At 53.3% G+C, this 17,744-nt stretch overlaps 2 protein-coding genes across 4 annotated transcripts; one reads left to right on the top strand and one right to left on the bottom strand.

The window, feature by feature from the left end:
* Positions 1–1,041: 1,041 nt before the first annotated feature.
* CUNH1orf210 (chromosome unknown C1orf210 homolog) lies at positions 1,042–4,579 on the top strand. 3 transcript variants are annotated; one of them, XM_039238686.1, is made up of 4 exons: positions 1,042–1,104; positions 2,487–2,580; positions 3,469–3,585; positions 3,707–4,579. In XM_039238686.1, exons 3-4 carry the CDS (start codon positions 3,567–3,569, stop codon positions 4,024–4,026), a joined length of 339 nt encoding a protein of 112 aa, XP_039094617.1. In that variant the 5' UTR covers positions 1,042–1,104; positions 2,487–2,580; positions 3,469–3,566; the 3' UTR covers positions 4,027–4,579. The 3 variants fall into 3 exon arrangements, with proteins under 3 accessions (XP_039094617.1, XP_039094616.1, XP_039094618.1); XM_039238685.1 differs by lacking the exon at positions 1,042–1,104 and adding an exon at positions 1,150–1,198; XM_039238687.1 differs by lacking the exons at positions 1,042–1,104; positions 2,487–2,580 and adding an exon at positions 1,156–1,198.
* Positions 4,580–13,386: 8,807 nt separating this feature from the next.
* Positions 13,387–16,583, bottom strand: TMEM125 (transmembrane protein 125). Its single transcript, XM_039238673.1, has 3 exons — positions 16,483–16,583; positions 14,995–15,131; positions 13,387–14,773 (listed from the first exon to the last, which is right to left on the bottom strand). The coding sequence occupies exon 3, from the start codon at positions 14,630–14,632 to the stop codon at positions 13,973–13,975; it is 660 nt and encodes a 219-aa protein (XP_039094604.1). The 5' UTR covers positions 14,633–14,773; positions 14,995–15,131; positions 16,483–16,583; the 3' UTR covers positions 13,387–13,972.
* Positions 16,584–17,744: the final 1,161 nt, after the last annotated feature.

The raw sequence follows: 17,744 nt of genomic DNA, 5'->3' as shown, positions 1-17,744 counted from the left end.
GGTGCTGGGAACCCAGAGATGTCAAAACCTGGCTCTGCTAGGAAAGAGCTCCGCGTGAAAGGGGCAGATGGCAAGGGGGTGGAGGTGGGGGGGTGATCAGGACAAGAAGAAGGTGCGGCTTGCAGGGGGGAGGCGGTACTAGTGTGGGAGGACTAGGAGCTCAGGGAAGGTGACCCTTGAGCTGGGTCTTTTTATTTATTTACTTTTAATTTTTTTAATGTTTATTTTTGAGAGAAAGAGAGACAGAGCACGAGATGGGGAGGGGCAGAGAGAGAAGGAGTCACAGAATCTGAAGCAGGCTCTGAGCTGTCAGCACAGAGCCCGACGGGGAGGTCAAATTCACAAACCGTGAGATCATGACCTGACCTGAAGCCTGACACTTAACCGACTGAGCCACCCAGGTGTCCCATTGAGCTCGGTCTTAAACAACAAGGAGGCACTAGGCCTGGGGATGAGGCGTAAGGCAAAAGGGAGAGGGGTTCACAGCCTGGCCCTCTGAGCTCCCAGTATCCTCTGAGATCCAGATGAAGGCTGGAAGACTCCATCCCGGTAAACACTCTTGTACACAGTAACGCCCCAAGGGCACAGATAATTCGCCATTGACCTCTATCCCCAACTCCCTACCTTCCCCCCGCCCCCACCCCAACACCCTGCACAGGGTCACACACACTTTTGCAGGCACCTTTTAGCGTCCTTGGTCCCCGAGGCTTTGTCAGGGAAGAATTCCCACCTCCTACCCTCCACTTCCGGCCCACAGCCTTCCCAAGCCTGCAAAGCTCCCTCTTCCAGCTCAGGACTTTGTACCTGTCACGGGAAATTCACTAGCTTGTCAGGGCCGCCGGCCTGAGCAGCTGCCTGCTGAGGTGTCTGCCAGCCGGTTCTAGGGCCCGCAGGACCCCTCTCTGGATCCCAGACTGCACCAACACCCCCTCCCCTCCCCCCACATTCTGCACCCGGCACTGGGGGTGGGGGCGGGGCGTGCGCCAGAGGGTTCAAGGCAAAAGCTTGGGGGAAGAAGCGTAATTAGTCCTCCTGATTGGAGGCGTTGCCTGCGGCCCGGCCCTTACCTGCGGATTTGGCCCCGCCTGCCTGCCGCATCGCCAGGTGAGTCAGTCGGTGGCTTTGGCCCACCCACCTGCTCAGGTTCTGCCCGCCCCAGCCGGAAGCTTCATCCAAGGACTGTGCACAGTTCCTACAGGTGGGGAGCAGAAGGGGAAGACATTGGGGGGCCGGGGAGGGGGATCCCACAGATCCCTGAGGGCTCCTGGGAGCAGAAAAGGAACCACAAAATCAGGCTGGGGTGTGTATATCTGTGAGATCAGAGGGTGTGTGTTTGTTGGTGGAAGAGATGTGGGGGTGTGTGTCCTTGGGAAGAATTCACAGGATTCTTGGGAAGAAAATCGTACAGACCTCAAATTGAATACAATTCATTTCCATTTAACAAAATCTTATTTTCTGTGGATCCAGTGCCTAGTGTGGGGCCCAAAGTAGACATCTAATGAGTGAATGAGTGATTTTAGCCCTCCTTTAAAAAAAAATGTTTATTTATTTATTTATTTATTTATTTTGAGGGTGGGGGGAGGAGCAGAGAGAGGCAGAGAGAGAGAGAATCTCAAGCAGGCTCTGCACTGTCAGCCCAGAGCCCGATAAAAGATTATGACCTGAGCCAAAATCAAGAGTTGGATGTTTAACTAACTGAGTTACCCAGGAGTCCCTAGCTCTCCTTTCTAATAACCCCCTTCACTCTCCAGCTCCCCCATACTCATCTCTTTCCCAGACCGAACAGCTGGGCACCAAGCTCTCTGCCAGCGCCAGGGCACACTTTAATCAGCCTGGTCCTTGCCCCCAGGCAGCTGCCCATCTAGTAACTGCCAATTCTGATAGGTACTGACTGGGTAGGCCAGTGAAGGGGTCATCCGGGGGGTCAGGGGACAACCTCACAGGCAGGCGTGGTTTGATTTGTCCTTGAGGGATGGGGAACTCAAAATACTGAGAAGGGGGTGGCTGGGAAACAAGAGAGTGGGTGAGGTGGGAGGTGGGTGTGTATGCAGCATGGGGGAGGGAACTGTGGAGAAGACAAGGTTGGCCAGAGGGCCATGTGATGGATTGTGGAGCCTTGAGGAACATGCGGAAGAATCTATGTACAGTCCTGAAGGCCTGGGGAGCTCTGGAAGGATTTTTAAGTGGGAGAGTGATGGGGTCAGATTTGGCTTTAGGTCCATCACTCTGGGGAGTGGACTAGAGGTGGGGAAAGATGGTTAGGAGGCCGTCATACAAGTCAAGATGACAAGATGAAGGTGGCTTGGACTAGGGCAGTGGCAGTGGGGTGCAGAGGAAGGACAGAGTCATTCCAGAGATACATAGTTCCAGGAAGAACTGATGGGGCTTGGTGACAGGTGGGATGTGAGGAGAGAAGGCATCATTAAGATATCAGTATTAAAGACTACATGGCAGGTACTCCTCTAAACCAGATGCTTCTCTCCTAGGTACTTTCCTAGTGTGGATACTCCTCCCCAGGTACTCCTCTGATTCAGGTGCTCCACCTGCAATAATCTCCAGCCCTAGCTGGTCCTCTGACAGGTACTTCCCCAAACTAAGTACTCTTCCTCTAGATACTCCTCGGATTCAGGTGTTGCTCCTCCAGACATTCCTCTGATTCAGCAGCTCCTCCTATAGGTATTCCCATGCCTAGATGGTCTTCCTCCAGATACTCCCTTAATTCAGGTCTCCTCTGTAGCCTTAGTGGTTCTTATCTTGATAATTTCCTGATCCAGATGATCTATATTTGGCTACTCCCTGAATGCTGCCCCCCTCTGGGGACAGACAGAGGTGAATGGACAAGGGATGTGTCTGAAGAGCGGAGCATCAAGGTGGGGTAGCAGGGACTCCTGACTGAGGAGGAGAGGGGCCCCCTGGCTGGGTAGGAACTGGCACTGTCCTCCACATGTGGTCTCTACTTTGGTTCATTAGCTCTCAGCAATTGCTGTCATCTGGCCCCTGGGAGCCAGAACTGCCTCTGCCCCAACTTCCCATCCTCGGCCACTCAGGCAGTGTAGCAGATTGGGCTCTGGGCCCCAGTATCAGAGACCTGGGTTCAAGTCCTGGGACTTTTGGCTGAGTTAGTTCACCCTTCTGGGGCTCAGACTCCTCATCTACAGAGAGGGTAATGTTTATACCCACCTTACGGTGTTCCATGAGCACATAGCCTGGTGCCTGAATCATACATGCTTAGGAAGTTCCAGCACTGAATAATTTTTTTTCAGCTGCGTTCACAGCTGGACCCTGCAGTGTTCCCTGACACACATAGCCAATTCCCAGGTAGTCAGCTAATTTCTCTTTTGTGCCCAGTTGGTTACGGTTAATTGTCCAGTGCCCAGAGTTGGTGCAGCGCCCTAACACGGCTGTGAGTCTGCCCTGGAATGTGCACCTGTGGCCTCCCCGACACCCACACGTGTGTGTATGTTCTAGGACTCTGTGCTCCAGGGCTGCCTGGCATCTGGGGGGTCTCCTTGGAGCTAAAGCTCTTCTGGAAGAAGCTGAGGCTCACGGTGTCTTCAGGCCCCTTCATGAGTGAGGCAAACCAAAGTGAGTGAACGGGAAGGAGGCCGAGGAGGGGGTTGGGGGAAGGACCCTGTCCCCACACCTTTCGGTTTCCCCAGGGAACCCATCTGGGGCCTCATCCATAATGCTGTCCCTTTCTCTGCAGCCACTGTGGGGCCCTCAGAGCTCCTCACAGCATCAGCCATCTCCCCTGGACCGGGCACTGGGGCCCGGGCATGGCCTGTGCTGGTAGGCGTTGTGCTGGGGGCTGTGGTCCTCTCTCTCCTCATTGCACTTGCTGCTAAGTGCCACCTCTGCCGCAAATACCGTACCAGCTACCAGCACCGCCCGCTGCCCGGGACAGGGAAGGGTGTCTGCCCGGAGGTGGGTGAAGAAGATGACGATGGCTTCATTGAGGACAATTACATTCAACCTGGGGCTGGCGGGCTGGGGACAGAGGGTAGCAGGGACCACTTTTCCTTCTGAGCCCCAATCTTTGGATACCCCCCACTCATACCTGACAGCTTAAGGATAGTTGATACTACAAAGGGTCCATGAGCCTCAGGGACAGAGGTATCTAGGGCTTAAGGGCCAACCAGTGATAGAGCAATCTTCCCTTCCCTGATAAACTTTCTCTGCTCAACAACCCTCAATGACTCCCTGCTGTTCTCAGGACAACTACCAAGGGCCAGACTAGGGAAATAAGGCCTCTGTCAGCCTCTTGGTTCCCTTTCTTGCCTTTCCCAACATCACTCCCTACTAAAGTAATTATTTGTTTTTCCTTCTCTCCTACGTGGGGTTTCTCCATGCACTTTTTGTTCACATTCTCTCCCCAGCCTATACTGCCCTTCTGTTCTTGCAAATCCTCTATGACTGTGATGGAAATCCCTGGTCCTTAGACTCCCTATAGCCCTCCTACCTGCCAACATTTCATATGAGCCCGATGATAATATTTTAGCAGGAGTGCCAACTTTCTTGTTGAAAATTTTCCCTACCAATAAAGTGAGTGACCTAAATGTTTATAGTATGTTACATTTTTCATGGGCATTAATAAATCTATTTTCATTTTAAACAAAAGTAAAAAGGAGTCACTGATTTTTATTTTTCCTGAATTGGAACCTGTGCATAAAAGTGTTCCTTGTCACTCATAGCTGGAAGAATTGTTCAGATGTCCCCCGGGGACATCCTTCAGGACGCCTTTTGTGAGCCCCTCTGTCTCATAACACCCCGTGAGTTTCTCTACTATTCCCTTCCCATGGTTTTATTTTATTTTATTTTATTATTTTGTTTATTTATTTATTATTTTTATTTTTTGCCACTGTTTATTTTAATCTGTACTGCAAATTGCACATACCCCTTACTGTGCCTGTCCCCACAGGTAGACTGTGAACCCTCTGAAGCCACAGGCCGTGCCTTATTCTGTGTTGTCATTCTTGCGCATGGCAGATGCTAAATAAATATTTAGCAAATTTAATTATTGCAGGCTGAGGAGTGAGTAGATGAAAGGTGAGGGAGTGAGGTGAACTTGGAAAACTTTGTCAAGAACCAATGAAGAGGAAGAGGGCAGGGTCATCCTTGCTGTTGGGGAGGTTGGGGCAAGGGAGGTTGCTTTGTTTTGTGTGTGTGTGTGTGTGTGTGTGATTGAGCAATTCCATACATTAGTCAGTGCTCATCAAATAGTTGTACTCTTAATCCCCATCCCCTACTTCACCCACTGCCCACCCACCTCCCCTCTGGTAACCATCTGTTTGTTCTCGGTAGTTAAAAGTTTGTTTCTGGGTTTCCCTTTTTCCCCCTTTGTTCATTTTTTTTCTTAAATTCCACATGTGAGTGAAAGCATAGGCTGTTTGTCTTTCTGTGACTGACTTATGTCACTTAGCATTGTACTCTTTAGCTCCATCCATGTCATTGCAAACGGCAAGATTTCTTTTTGATGGCTGAGTAATATTTCATTGTGTATAGATACCATCTTCTTCTTATCCATTCATTTATTGATGGACACTTGAGCTGCTTCCATAATTTGGCTATTGTAAATCATGCTGCAGTAAAAATAGCGGTGCATATCTCCTTTCAAATCTTTGGGTAAATACCCAGGAGTGGAATTACTGGATCATAGAGTAATTCTATTTTTAACTTCTTGAGGAACCTCCATAGTGTCTTCCATAGCAGCTGCACCGTATCGCATCCCCACCAGCAGTGCACAAGGGTTCCTTTTTCTCCATATCCTTGCCAATGCTTGTTTCTTGCATTTTTTGTTATTTTATTTTATTTTACTTTATTATTTTGTTTTATTTTATTTTATTTTATTTTATTTTATTTTATTTTATTTTATTTTATGTTTATTCATTATTTGAGAGAGAGAGTGAGCATGAACAGGGGAGGGCTAAAGAGAGAGGGAGACCCAGAATCCAAAGCAGGCTTCAGGCTCTGAGCTATCAGCACAGAACTCATGGACTGCGAGATCATGACCTGAGCCAAAGTCAGACGCTTAACTGACTGAGTCACCCAGGTGCCCTGATTTTATTTAATTTTGTTTTTTAATTTTTAAAATTTATTTTGAGAGAGAGAGAGAGGCAGAGGATCTGAAGCAGGCTCTGTGCTGACAGCAGCAAGCCCGACGTGGGGCTCAAACTCAGGAACTGTGAGATCATGACCTGAACTGAAGTCGGACTGAGCCACCCATCTGCCCCTGTGTTTTTTATTTTAGCCATTCTGATAGGTGTGAGGTGCTATCTCATTGTGGTTTTGATTTGTATTTCCCTGATGATGAGTGGCATTGAGCATCTTTTCATGTGCCTGTTGGCCATCTGGATATCTTCTTTGGTGGAATGTCTGTTCATGTCTTCTGCAAAACTTAAAGACACCTGAGTGGAAGAAGAGATTTGCAAATGACATATCTGATAAAGGGTTAGTATCCAAAATATATAAAGAACTTCTACAACTCAACACCAAAAAAACAAATAATCCGAGCAAGGGAGGCAGTTTTAAGGAGGGACAAAATTAAGCTCCTTTTCAGTTGCAAGCAATGGGAAGAATATTGAAGGGACAGCTGACTCAGTAACACAGGGAACAGGTGGCTCTAGCGGCCTGAGGACAGGAATGGTACCTCTTGTGCTGTGTCACTTGTGGGCGTTAATGACGCTCCATGCGTGGGACTCCCGAGTTCTCAATGGCAAGTTTCAAGTACTCCGGTGACAGAGTCTCATTGACCCAGTTTGGGTCAAGTATCCACCACCAGTCCAACCCACTGTGACCAGTGGCAGGCTCCTATAGTGCAAATGTGCTTTGGAGAGGCTGCCTGTTGGTTTTAGGTCATTCCTAGACAAGGGGAAGTTATCAGGAAACTGGTGGCCACCCCACACATGCCCACTGAATGCAATGCTAACCTTTGAGGAAAGAGCCAGCAGAGAAGGAGGGTGAGGGCAGGACTGATACAGGGAGAGGCTTGAGAAAAAGGCAGGAGGTCAAGGCGGGCTGCAAGTGGAGGGTGAAGGGGTGCCCTCGGCAATGATGAGGTTGAAGGGTGGACCAGATCAGCTAGGGCCAAGCTATCATGCCAAGATAGTTTGCTCTTCAACATGAGAGCATCTGAGGCTCATCTGTGGATGTTTTGAGCAGAGGAGTGATGTAATCACGATAGAAAAGTCATTCTGGATGCTGTGCCAATGGGCTGGAGGGGAGAGACCCAGAGAGAGGTGATAAGACCGGCCTAAGCTGTGGCAAGGAACAGAGATTTCAGAGACACAAGGGACACAGGGTTGGCACGCTTGGTGGCTGTGGGAAGTAGAAAGGGAGCAACGGGGTGTCCCTGGTTTCTGGATGGGGGACTGGACACCCTGAGGAGGGGCCAGCTTTGCGGGAACTAGGGGTCAATGCCTGATGTGCAGTTTCCAGAGGGAGATGCCTGGGGACAGCTGGGTGCAGCTGGGAGGACTCTGGTCTGCGTGTGTGTGTTTGGGACTCGTCGTTGGCAGTGGGGTCACCGAGAGCCAGGAGTGAAGATCGGGGTCTGGGCAGAGTTGAGGAGGTACTGAGGACTAAACAGGGAAACAGTGACATCTAAGGGCTAGTCAGCAGAGGAGGACATGGCAGGAGAGCCTAGTGCACATGTCCCCACCCCCATGTCTGACTCTTGCAGGTCTGGCAAGTTCCTGGGTCTGGGACAGCAGTACAGGTGGCCCCAGCCCAAGACCGTGAGGACCTTGAGTAGCATAACTAAAGGGCGGAGGGCATGTCCTAAAGAAGGGAGGAGCTGCTGCAGCTGGGCCTGTTCCCTGCCCTTATGCTCCCTCCATGCCGACCTGGTGGTGGTAGTGGGGGGTGTCCTGCCTGCAGTTCTGGGCCAGAAGGCAGAAGGCAGCATCTGCTGTCCCCATTGTCATATATTCTTTGGGACCTGAGTCAGAGCCTCTGAGGGATCCAGGGAAGGTAAGGGCTTGCTTTCCCTGAGCCCAGCACCCAGCCAGTGGCAGCAGGGAGCGCTTCCTCCAGGAACCTGCTGTTGGCATCAGGCCTGGGTGAGCAGGCCCCCTGAGCAGGACCTTGGACCTTGTCCTAAGAGGCCTTACTGGATTCCTCTGAGGAGTGATTTACACTGTGTTCCGAGTGCTTGGGCCCAGTCACAAAGAGGGAGCATGATTTGGGCCCACGGGTTCAAAGCCCAGGGATGCTAGACTTCGTGGGAGACCTGGTGCCCAGCCAGACTTCTCTCTGGACCTCCCTCCTCTGGCTTCAGGCTCCGGCCCCTGCCTGCCTCTGCCCCTAGCCCTGCACCCTGTCCTGCCCCCTCAGCCAGCACCTTCTCTGTCCTGGGAGCCTCGACCCAGATTGACCTGACTGCAGAGGACAATCCAGCTTCCCAACTCCCTTGTCCCACTGCCCCCGGAGCAAGGCCACGTCCCTTTTCCTTGTATGGAGGCCAATGATGGGCTCACACAAGCCACAGGCATGAAGTTTAAGAAGCTCAGCAGAGCAGCAAAGTGAGTTGAGAGCACAGACTACTTGGATTCAAGCCCTGGCTCTCATTAACTTGCTGTGTGACTTTGGACACGTTGCTTACCATCTCAGTGCTCCAATTTCTTCTCATAAAATGGGGATGATAATAGTGGTTACATCACAGGGTTGTTAGAAGGATTAAATGTTAGCATGTAAAGTCGAACCCAGCAAGTATTAGCCATAACCCTATGGGTACCCTCCGGGTTAGCTCCCTACAGCAGGGGACTGTCTTCGAGCTTGCCAAACCTCCTTCCTCCTCACTCACTCTGGGCAGGGGATTTGAATGTGTCTGTTTCCCAGGACTCAGGTCAGAAGGTCTGGCGGGGACAGCAAAGGACTTGAATTAGAATCCCTGATACTGTAGAATATAATCGCAGCAAGAACAAAATCAGCAATAACAGCACTGATAACTAGCCCTTCCTTACAACAGCCCTGCTGGGCAGGCATCCATTTTATAGATTGAGAAGCTGAGGCTCAAACAAGTTAACTGCAAGTTGCCTGCTTCACTCCGCAACAACACCATGGTCTCACCCCAAAGTAACGATGAAACAGATCCAGAGAGGGAAAATTTTGTGGTTGGAATTGCTCCCAGCCTGCCTGGGCTGGCACCCCCCTCCCCCAAGTGAATGGGAGCTGAGGTTTCAGGGCGCAAGCGCCAGGTTTGGGAGGGCAGGCTGTGAGGGTGGAAGTGGTATGTTTTATCCTTGGTGGGGCTCTCCCGGTCGCTGGGGCTGACTTCCGTGGCTCTGTCCTGGGATCCTCACAGGTCCTGAGGAACAGTCAAAAAGGCAGCCCCTGTCAGCGTGCAGAAACTGGTCATGACGGGGCATGTTTTGGTCCCTCGAGGTCCAGAGGAAGCTCCTCTCCTCCAGAAACCTGAGTGTCCCCAGAAGGCCTGAGGTCTCATGTGGGATATGACTGGATATGACATAAAGACCACTCAGATTGGAACAGAAGTTTCTGGAACATGCTCTCCAGCATCCAGGGCTCCAGGTGACACAACTGAGAATCTGGAATGTGACTGTTGAGGCCAAGAGGAACATGTGGCAAATGCCTCTCTCTACCTCCCCTGCTGCCCAATGGGGACCTCTATGTAGGCCAAAACCCCTCCACTTCCTCTCTCTCATTCTCCATAGCAGCTCTTTAGAACGGCTTCTGCATCACAGAGAGAACAGTTGTTGGTCAGGGCCTCCCTCAACTTCCTGTTACAGACCCTGCAAACTTACCTGTGTCCATTCTTCCTTCTCTCCTATCAAAGTGGCACCATAAACCCAATGCCGCCATCTTGTGCCCTGGAGCCACCCACCCTGCCCCTCCATTCATGAACTTTAAGAACAGCTTCTTTGCCTTGTGTCTTAAATCTGTCTTTCTATCTGTCAACCCATCACATCTCTCCCATCTTAAAAAGCTCCTCAATCGCAAAGACATGTTGGTCCCACCCTCTGAACATCCACTGATCTGTGGTGTTTCACCTGTCCCAACAGCCACCCCCTTGGCCCCCTTCATCTTGCATCTGCAGATAGCATTCTTCAGCCAACCAATTCCCCTGCCTCTGTTTTTACCCTTTCCAGTTAATTCTCTGTGCTGCAGGGGGAACGACTGTCCTAAAACACAATTCTGACCACGCTACTACCTCTGCTTCAAATCCTTCACTGGCTTCCTCTTGACCTTAAATGGTGCCACCTGGTACAGAGCCTCTGAAGCCAGGGACTGGCCTGGGGCTCCTCCCTGGCTGTACCCCTTGCCTCTTGTCACTGAACGCTCCAGTTCTCATCACATAAACCCTGTGTGTTTCCTTGCAGGAGCCAAGTTCTCGGTCTCTGGACCCTCCTTCTGCCCTTTCTTCTTCCTGGCACTCTTCGTTAACCTCTCTAGCTTGGCCAGCTGCTTCTCATCCCCCAGGGGCCAGCAGAAATGGCACTTGTGGGGCTGATTGGACATTTCTTCTGATTCTTTTTCTCCTAAGGCCAATTCCTGGCTCTACGCTGCAGCCAGCCAGTCCCAAATCCTATTCTGGCCAGAGTACTTCCCTAATTAAAAGCTTTCCATGTTTCTCATTGTCCTGAGGACAAAGTCCAAATTCCTCAGCTGGGCTGACGAGGTCATTCCACAGATTGGAGTAAAGGAGGAGCGGTTTGGGGGGAGCAAGGTGAAGGCTTCCTATCCCATGACCCTCATTTTCTCATGATGGGGGTGGCCACGCCATCTGCAGGGGGTGGTGTTGCTGGGGGTGATGCTGAGGTGTGAGGGGGGTGGAGAGAACTGGGGGGCCCCTGTGGAAGCAGGAGCTAACCAGGCAGATGCAGCGTAACTGATGAGCAGAATTGCAGACCAGTGGAGATGGGTGATGAGGAATTCATGGTGACACCAGGTGGCCTGGCCGTGTGGATTTCTCTAATACCTGCTCACTGTGAGGTGGTAGGTGTGGCGAAAGCAGATGGATGAACTCCAAAGGACGGGAGGTAGGCGGGCAGGAGGACTAAGGAGTTGAGGACTCTGTGAAGGAGTGGGTGAAATGCTGGGTGATGGGATTTTAACCAGAGGGAGATGAAGACAGGAGGGGACAGCTTTAGGGAGAGAGCAAAAGAGCGCGAAGGGGCCGAAGGGGCCGAAGGGGCCAGCAGATGGCTGGTTGCAATGTGGACTAAGATAGGATTTAGTGAGAAGCTTTGAGCAAAGAAGCTGGAGGTTGGTGGCTGTGGGAAGTCGCTTTAGAGATTGCGGAAGTAGTAGCCATTTCTGCCCTGCCTGTGCCTGGACCTAGCTCTCACCCAGACCCATGTTATACTGGGTGTGTATAACGTGCTCACTTCCATTGCCCTTTGGAACAGCCCTCTGGAGCCATGGGCCGTATTCTTCATCTGGCATTCCTCCCAGGAGAGCTTAACAAAGGCCTTGCCAGCAGTAGCTGCTGATCTAGACGTTTGTGTGATGTAACCCGTCCCCCACCCCCTTCTCTAGGCATCTGTGTTTCTGTTTTTCCTTTAGGTGTTTTGTTTTGTGTGTGTGTGTGTGTGTGTGTGTGTGTGTGTGTGTGTGTGTGTGTGTTTAGGATTTTCTTTAGGGTTTTTTTTTTTTTTAAAGTAACCTCTATGTCCATCATGGGGCTCAAACTCACAACCCTGAGATCAAGAGTTGCATGCTCCACCACTAAGCCAGCCAGGTGCCCCTTCCTTTAGTTTTTTTTTTTGTTGTTTTTTTTTTCAAATAAATATGGTGAAAGAGTAACCCTGTCTCAGTTGAAAAGAAACAGAATTTCAGCCCACATTATGGGGTGGAGAGGCCGTGTGGGGTTCTCTGGCAACCCTGTAGTTGGTGATAATGATAGATCCTTCTTGGGAACCCTGGAAGCGTGAGAGTTTGGGGGGTGGGGCAGAAAGATTCAGGGCCAACAGTGGACAGGGGCCTAAGTTCCCTACCCATCCCCATTCTAGGTGGGTCATTCCCTGATCCTTGGATGCACATTTCCTTCCGACCACGCTGAGTCCTTCATCCATGTGGCAAAGCACCTGCTATGTGTCAGGCCCATCTTGGGAACAAGGGATATGCAGATGAGCAAGACCCAAATCCTGCCAGGAGGAGCTAACCACCTGATTAAGGAGACAGGCACACAGAGAAAGGATTGCAGACTGGTTCATGAGTTCGGGCCCTGCATCGGGCTCTCAGCTGTCAGCACAGAACCCACTTTGGATCCTCTGTCTCCCTCTCTCTCTGCCCCTCCCTGCTCATACTTTCTCTCAGAAATAAACAAACATTAAAAAAAAAAAAAAGAGCAAAAGTAGTGTGCCCAGGGGGGAGGCTGCACAATGAGGCAGAGATGGAGAGGGCGCTGGGAGTGAGTGTGGAGAGCGGAGCACCGCACACACATCTGTGGGGACGTCTGCAGGTGATGTGCACGGACACAGGATAAGGAGGGAGCGGGGGTGCTGTCTGGGACCACGCTGAGCTTTCTAACCTGGGTGCTGGGTGAAGGGCGGCTGGAGCTGGATGAGGAGGGGGACCCGATGTTGAATATGTGGGGTCTGAGATGTCACGGTTCTTGGGGAGAGGCTCCACTGTCCTCCTGGACATGCCCTCTTCCCACTCACCACGCTCCCTCCTCGGCTGGCAACACCCTTCCCTCATCCATCTGCTTGGGATTTTCTCCAGGAGGCCCCCTAGATCTTGGCTTCCTGAAAGCAATTTCCTCCCATTGGAGCACCTGTGTCTCCACACTTAGGGCCCCCTGGAGGCCTGTCTGTTTCCCAGCCCGTCAGGGTGCCCTGGGAGGCTGCATGGCATCTGACCTCGAGAAGCAGGGAGTGATGAAACTAACCGTCGCTCCTGTCCCCGTGCTCTCTCGTGGAAGGTGATCGGCACCACACAGGTGGTTCTGCACCGTAGAAGGGAGATCCCTTCTAGGGCTGACCCCAAGCTGGGAGTGACTCTTAAAGCCCAGGGGCTTTCAAACAACCTTCGCATGCCCTGGGTGGGGGCAGGGGTTGCCCAGAGGAAGGCCAGCAGGTACAGCTACTACACAGGCCAGGACGATTTGGTTCCAGAGGTGGGGTCAGGGGAGGCAGCCTCCAGAGAAACCAGCTGATAAAACACCAATACTTAAGACTTCATCTTGAACCAGCAGAGGAGCAAATGGGAAGGACTCAGGCGACGGTCCTCCCTACCCCCCTTCCCTCACCCTCTCCCCACTCCAGCTTCCTCATACCTATGAGGAAAAACCGCAGGCCTCATAGGGGACACGCCAGGGTACCTTTTGTCAGCTTGAGGCAGGCACAGTGTTCACCGTAGAAGCGGTAGTTGTTGGGGAGGGGAGAGCCGAGTGGGAAGGTAGGGTGAGGTACAGACAATAACAACGACAGCAGCCACCCGTTTTATTGCACACCTGCCACATGCCCAGTCCTTCCACACACGATGTCATGGGGTCCTCACGATCGATTACCATGACCATGACTCTCCAGAAACTGAGGCTCAGAGGGGTTAAGTCCCTTGCTCAAGGCCCCCTGCCGGTGGGGGATTCCAGTCCAGTCCTGTCACACTGTGGAGTCCGTGTTCTTTGCACTTTGTCACCGGTTACCCTCCTCAGTGAAGAGTCACCGGTATGGTCTCTGGGGGAGGCACAGTCCCTCCCAGGGAATCTCTGATCGGTGTTCCAAGGCAGGGTTGGATTTGAGGGGGGTTGGGAACAGGGGCCATGAAAATTCAGGCACCCCCGATAGAGATGGGTAGACTCTGACAGTTCCATGGTCACAAACCTCCAGTCCCGCCTTCCCGTGACATGGATGTGTGGGTACTCATGTCTCACAGTCCCACAGAGGGCTGGACAGTCCTGGGGACACGTACACACTCACAGGTGCGTGCAAGCACACACTCATACAGGCACACAGCCTGGCACGGCTCTGTGGATGCTGAGGCAGGTCGTGGAAAGGGGAACCGGGCTTGGTCAGATGAGGCTGGCAATGCTGGATGTGGTCTCATGACGCTGGCCTGCAGAAAACTGTCCCGAGATGCTGAAGATGCTGCCATTGCCGCTGCGGTCACCGTGGGCGGAGGGGGCGTCCGCACGGAGAGGGGGACAGTGCCTGCTCACGCCCACCTGATACAGCAGCAAGCCCAGCAGCAAAAGTGAACCCGAGGCAGCCAGGCCGATGCCCACAGACAGCATGGCGGCCAGCGGCCGGGCCGGGGAAGGGGCGGCGGCCAGCCCGGCCAGGGTCAGGCCGGTGGCCAGCACCACCAGGCCGCTGAGCAGCACGACCAGGGCATCGGCCCCTCCACCGCTCCGTAGCAGGGCCACATGGTGGGGCTGGCGAATGCAGTTCATGTCCTGCACAGCAGAGCTCATCAGCTGCTTGACCAGAACCAGCAGAGCCAGCAGGCAGAGCACGGTGCCGGCCGCCAGCCGCCACTCGCCCGAGCGGCTGCTGGTGGAGGACAGCAGTGCCACGCCCCCCGCCCCGCAGCCAGCCACAAGCACCACGGCCACGGCGAAGCAGAGTGCCGAGCGCCGTGGCTGCTGGGACCACCACAGCTCTACCTGCTCAGCCAGCATGTCCGCGGGCAGCCCGCGGGCCGGCGGGGCTTGAGCCTCTCCTTCCGACATAGCAGGGGTCAGGGCAGAGGACAGAAGTCAGTATCGGGGGTTAGAGGGTGCAGGTCATGGCCTAGAGCCCCCCCCACCAGCTCTGCAGCTGGAGGCCCAGAGTCCTGTTCCTCTCCCAGTCCAGGGCACGGCCACCATCACCTGCAGGGGGAATCACACTTGTGACCCAGCTCACTCACCCTTTATGGTCTCTCCTGGGAGCCTTGGGGATGATCCCAGGGAGTCCTCCCCAATGTCCCCTGACAGCCTCTCCCCAGCCTCCCACACTGACACTTGGGAAAGCCTCTCCAGTGACCCCAGGGAGTTCTCCCACGTAGCACATCCCCCACCCCTCCAGGGAAGCCCCTGGCCCAGCCCCTGACCTCTCCGGCTCTCTCGGTTGCCTGTCCCATCCCGGCTGGCGAAGGAGTGGGTGCCACAGTGGATGATGGGACCAAGAGCAGAGATAAAGCCTCATTCAGGATCTGACTCACATGGCCTCAGCTGTCACCACTGGCTCCTGGGGGGAGGGTGGTGGGGAGGGAGGGGGCTTATGACTTAACTCTTCTGGAACCAGCAGCCTGACCCTGAACCTTCTCTCTCAGGCTCCGGCTACTTCTCTGTGGGTCAGGATCTAACCCCTAGCTCCCTCCTTCCCCAACATCTCATCGGATTTCCCATCCACAGCCGCTGGTGCCCTAATCCCTTTCTCCCTCAAACCTGGATCTCGTTCCTGAGCTCCAGACCCCTAGGCTAACTGTCACCTGGATGTTCCGTAGTCACCTCTGATGCAACAGGTCCCACCCCAAGCTCGCCATCTTAGCCCAGACCTCCTCCCCGCTCATGTTCCTTACTTCCTTGTAGAGCGTAATCCCAGGGAGGCCACCTGCAAACCTCTCTCCGTCTATACGCTGTTTCCATCTCCATGGCTCCTGCCTCACCACCTCCTCCCACACCCATCTTCCTGTGTCCCACTCTTCTCCTTCTTCCCATTCCCTGCCCCCCCCCCCCCATGACATCCTCCTCCACAATTTCTCTAAAGTGGTGCAAAGGGAGAAGGAGGGCTCTGTACTTGAACCCCAGCTGCCATCCTTACCACCCATGGGACTTGGGCAAGGGACCTGACAGTGGTTACTCATTTAGCATGTCCTCTAGAGGACAGTCAGCATGACTCAAACTGGGTGAAATAAAGCAGCTGTGGTCCCTGCCCTCAAGGAGCCCCAGTTTACAGCAGGTGTGTATATGTGATAAATGGTGGGTGTGGGTTAGACAGAAGAGGGGCTTAGGGGAAGGTCAGAGAAGCCCTGAATGACTTCACCTCTTAGAGCCTCAGTCTCCTTATCTGAAAAATGATAAAAATAACATCTTGAAGGATGGGAGCGAGTATTTGACATGGCCCCTTCATAATTCCAGTGGGAATTCTTGGGCCCCGCACAGATGCCCAAAGCGTGCTTTTTGAATAAGAGAACACGATGTTCTCCTCTTTCATTTAGGATAGGACTCCTGCTTTATATATAGGATGCAGGTCCTGGATCAGTCCAGGAATATGATTAATGGGGCTGTGCATGGGTTACACCTCTGATGAGGTTATTGGTCCTTCACAACCTCACTCCAGGGGCTGCCGAGCTCTCAAGGTGGGAGGAGCAGGTGCAGATGCCCCCAAGGGAGGTGGAGGAAGGGAGGTGGGGGAGGGGCCGTGGGAGGGGACGTAGAGTCAGTCCCAGCATTCTTCAGGGCTGTGACTTCACGGGGTCAGTTGGAAAGTGCTGGCACAGGTGTGGGGCCAGGCTGGGGGTGGAGTGGAGGTTGTCAGGAAGCGCCGGTGGGAGAAAGTGGGGGCGGTGGGGCTCAGGGGACCATGGGGCACTCACAAGAAACCTGGAAGTGCTGGATCCGACCAGAGCAGGCTGGGCCCGGCAGGTGGGGCGCTCCAGCTCCGTTTCCGGGGAGGCGCTTCACCTGCCTAACCTGCGTCCAGGTAAGCCTTGCGGGGGTGTGTGGGGAGGGGATCAACAGGTGTTTCCAAGGCAGGGCTTGAGCTGATTGGCTGACGTGGCAAAGCTCCTTCTGCCGGGCTGAGGCATTCCTGGGAAGGGAGGGGCTTCTGTCAACTGCTGTTAGGGCTCGAACACAATTCCCAGATCTGGGTAGCTGGAGGAATGTTGTCTATCTGCCCCAGAGCCTGGACCCTAACCCATCCCCTGGCTCCGAGCCCAGCTTAACTTTCATTCCAGCCTAAACCTAACCCCACCCCAGCTGCAGTTTCAAACCCTATCTAGAATTCCTAGCTCTGGCTGCAGCCCCTACCCCGTATCTCAGCCCACCCCCAGCCCCATTTCCAAATCCAACCCCAGTCCCAGTGCCAGATCTCAACCCCACATCTGGCTTGAAACCTCATTCCAGTTCCTCACCCCAACCCCAGCTCCAAATTCTGGAATTAGATCCTAGACTACGACCTTGACTCTTGTCTCTCAATTCAGCCCCCACCTCTCAGCCCCCAACTAATATCCTGCCTTAGCCCCAAATTCCAACACTAGCTGATCCCCAAACCCAGACCCAGTACCCTCATCCCTGGATTGGAGTCTCATTTAAAGCCCCAAATGCATGACTGCAAGTAGGCTTGCCTCTTGGATGTGGCTCCTGTTGGGGAAGGTGGGATGGGACTCTCCCAGAGGAGGGGGGAGGAGGAGGAAGAAGAAGAAGAGGAGGAGGAGGAGGAGGAGGAGTAAACTCTTTTCAGGTGCACACCGGAGCTCCCCTGCTTACAACTCTTGCAGAATAAACACTTCAGCATATATGCCACACTCCTTTGCAGGGCTCACACGGACCGTGCCATCTACACCAGGCCATTCACTTGCCACTGGCCCCTGCCAGCCAGCCAGATTGCACGTACTTCAGGTCTGCATGCTCTGTCCACTGCTTTGCTCTTCCAGTTGGTTTTTGAACTCAGAGTTCCTCTGCATGGGGTACTTCCCACCACGCAGCCTCAGTATGGCCAACTCGAATTCTTTAACTGTGATGTCACCTCCTCTAGGAAGCCCTCTTAGACTTTCAGGCTGGTTTGTGTGTGTCTGGTGGAGCCACTGCCCCTGTCCTTCCCCCACAGCTACTCCTGCTGCATGTGCTGTAATTG

This window comes from Hyaena hyaena, unplaced genomic scaffold (assembly GCF_003009895.1).
Source record: "Hyaena hyaena isolate Hyena2069 unplaced genomic scaffold, ASM300989v1 scaffold_144, whole genome shotgun sequence".
NCBI lineage: Eukaryota > Metazoa > Chordata > Mammalia > Carnivora > Hyaenidae > Hyaena > Hyaena hyaena.
The sequence above is the reverse complement of the archived record's forward strand: the minus strand, read 5'-3'. Positions and strand labels throughout refer to the sequence as shown.

What these genes read in the sequence shown, in the direction of transcription:
- TMEM125 (XM_039238673.1), bottom strand. Translation starts at nt 14,632, where the DNA reads ATGTCGGAAGGAGAGGCTCAAGCCCCGCCGGCCCGCGGGCTGCCCGCG.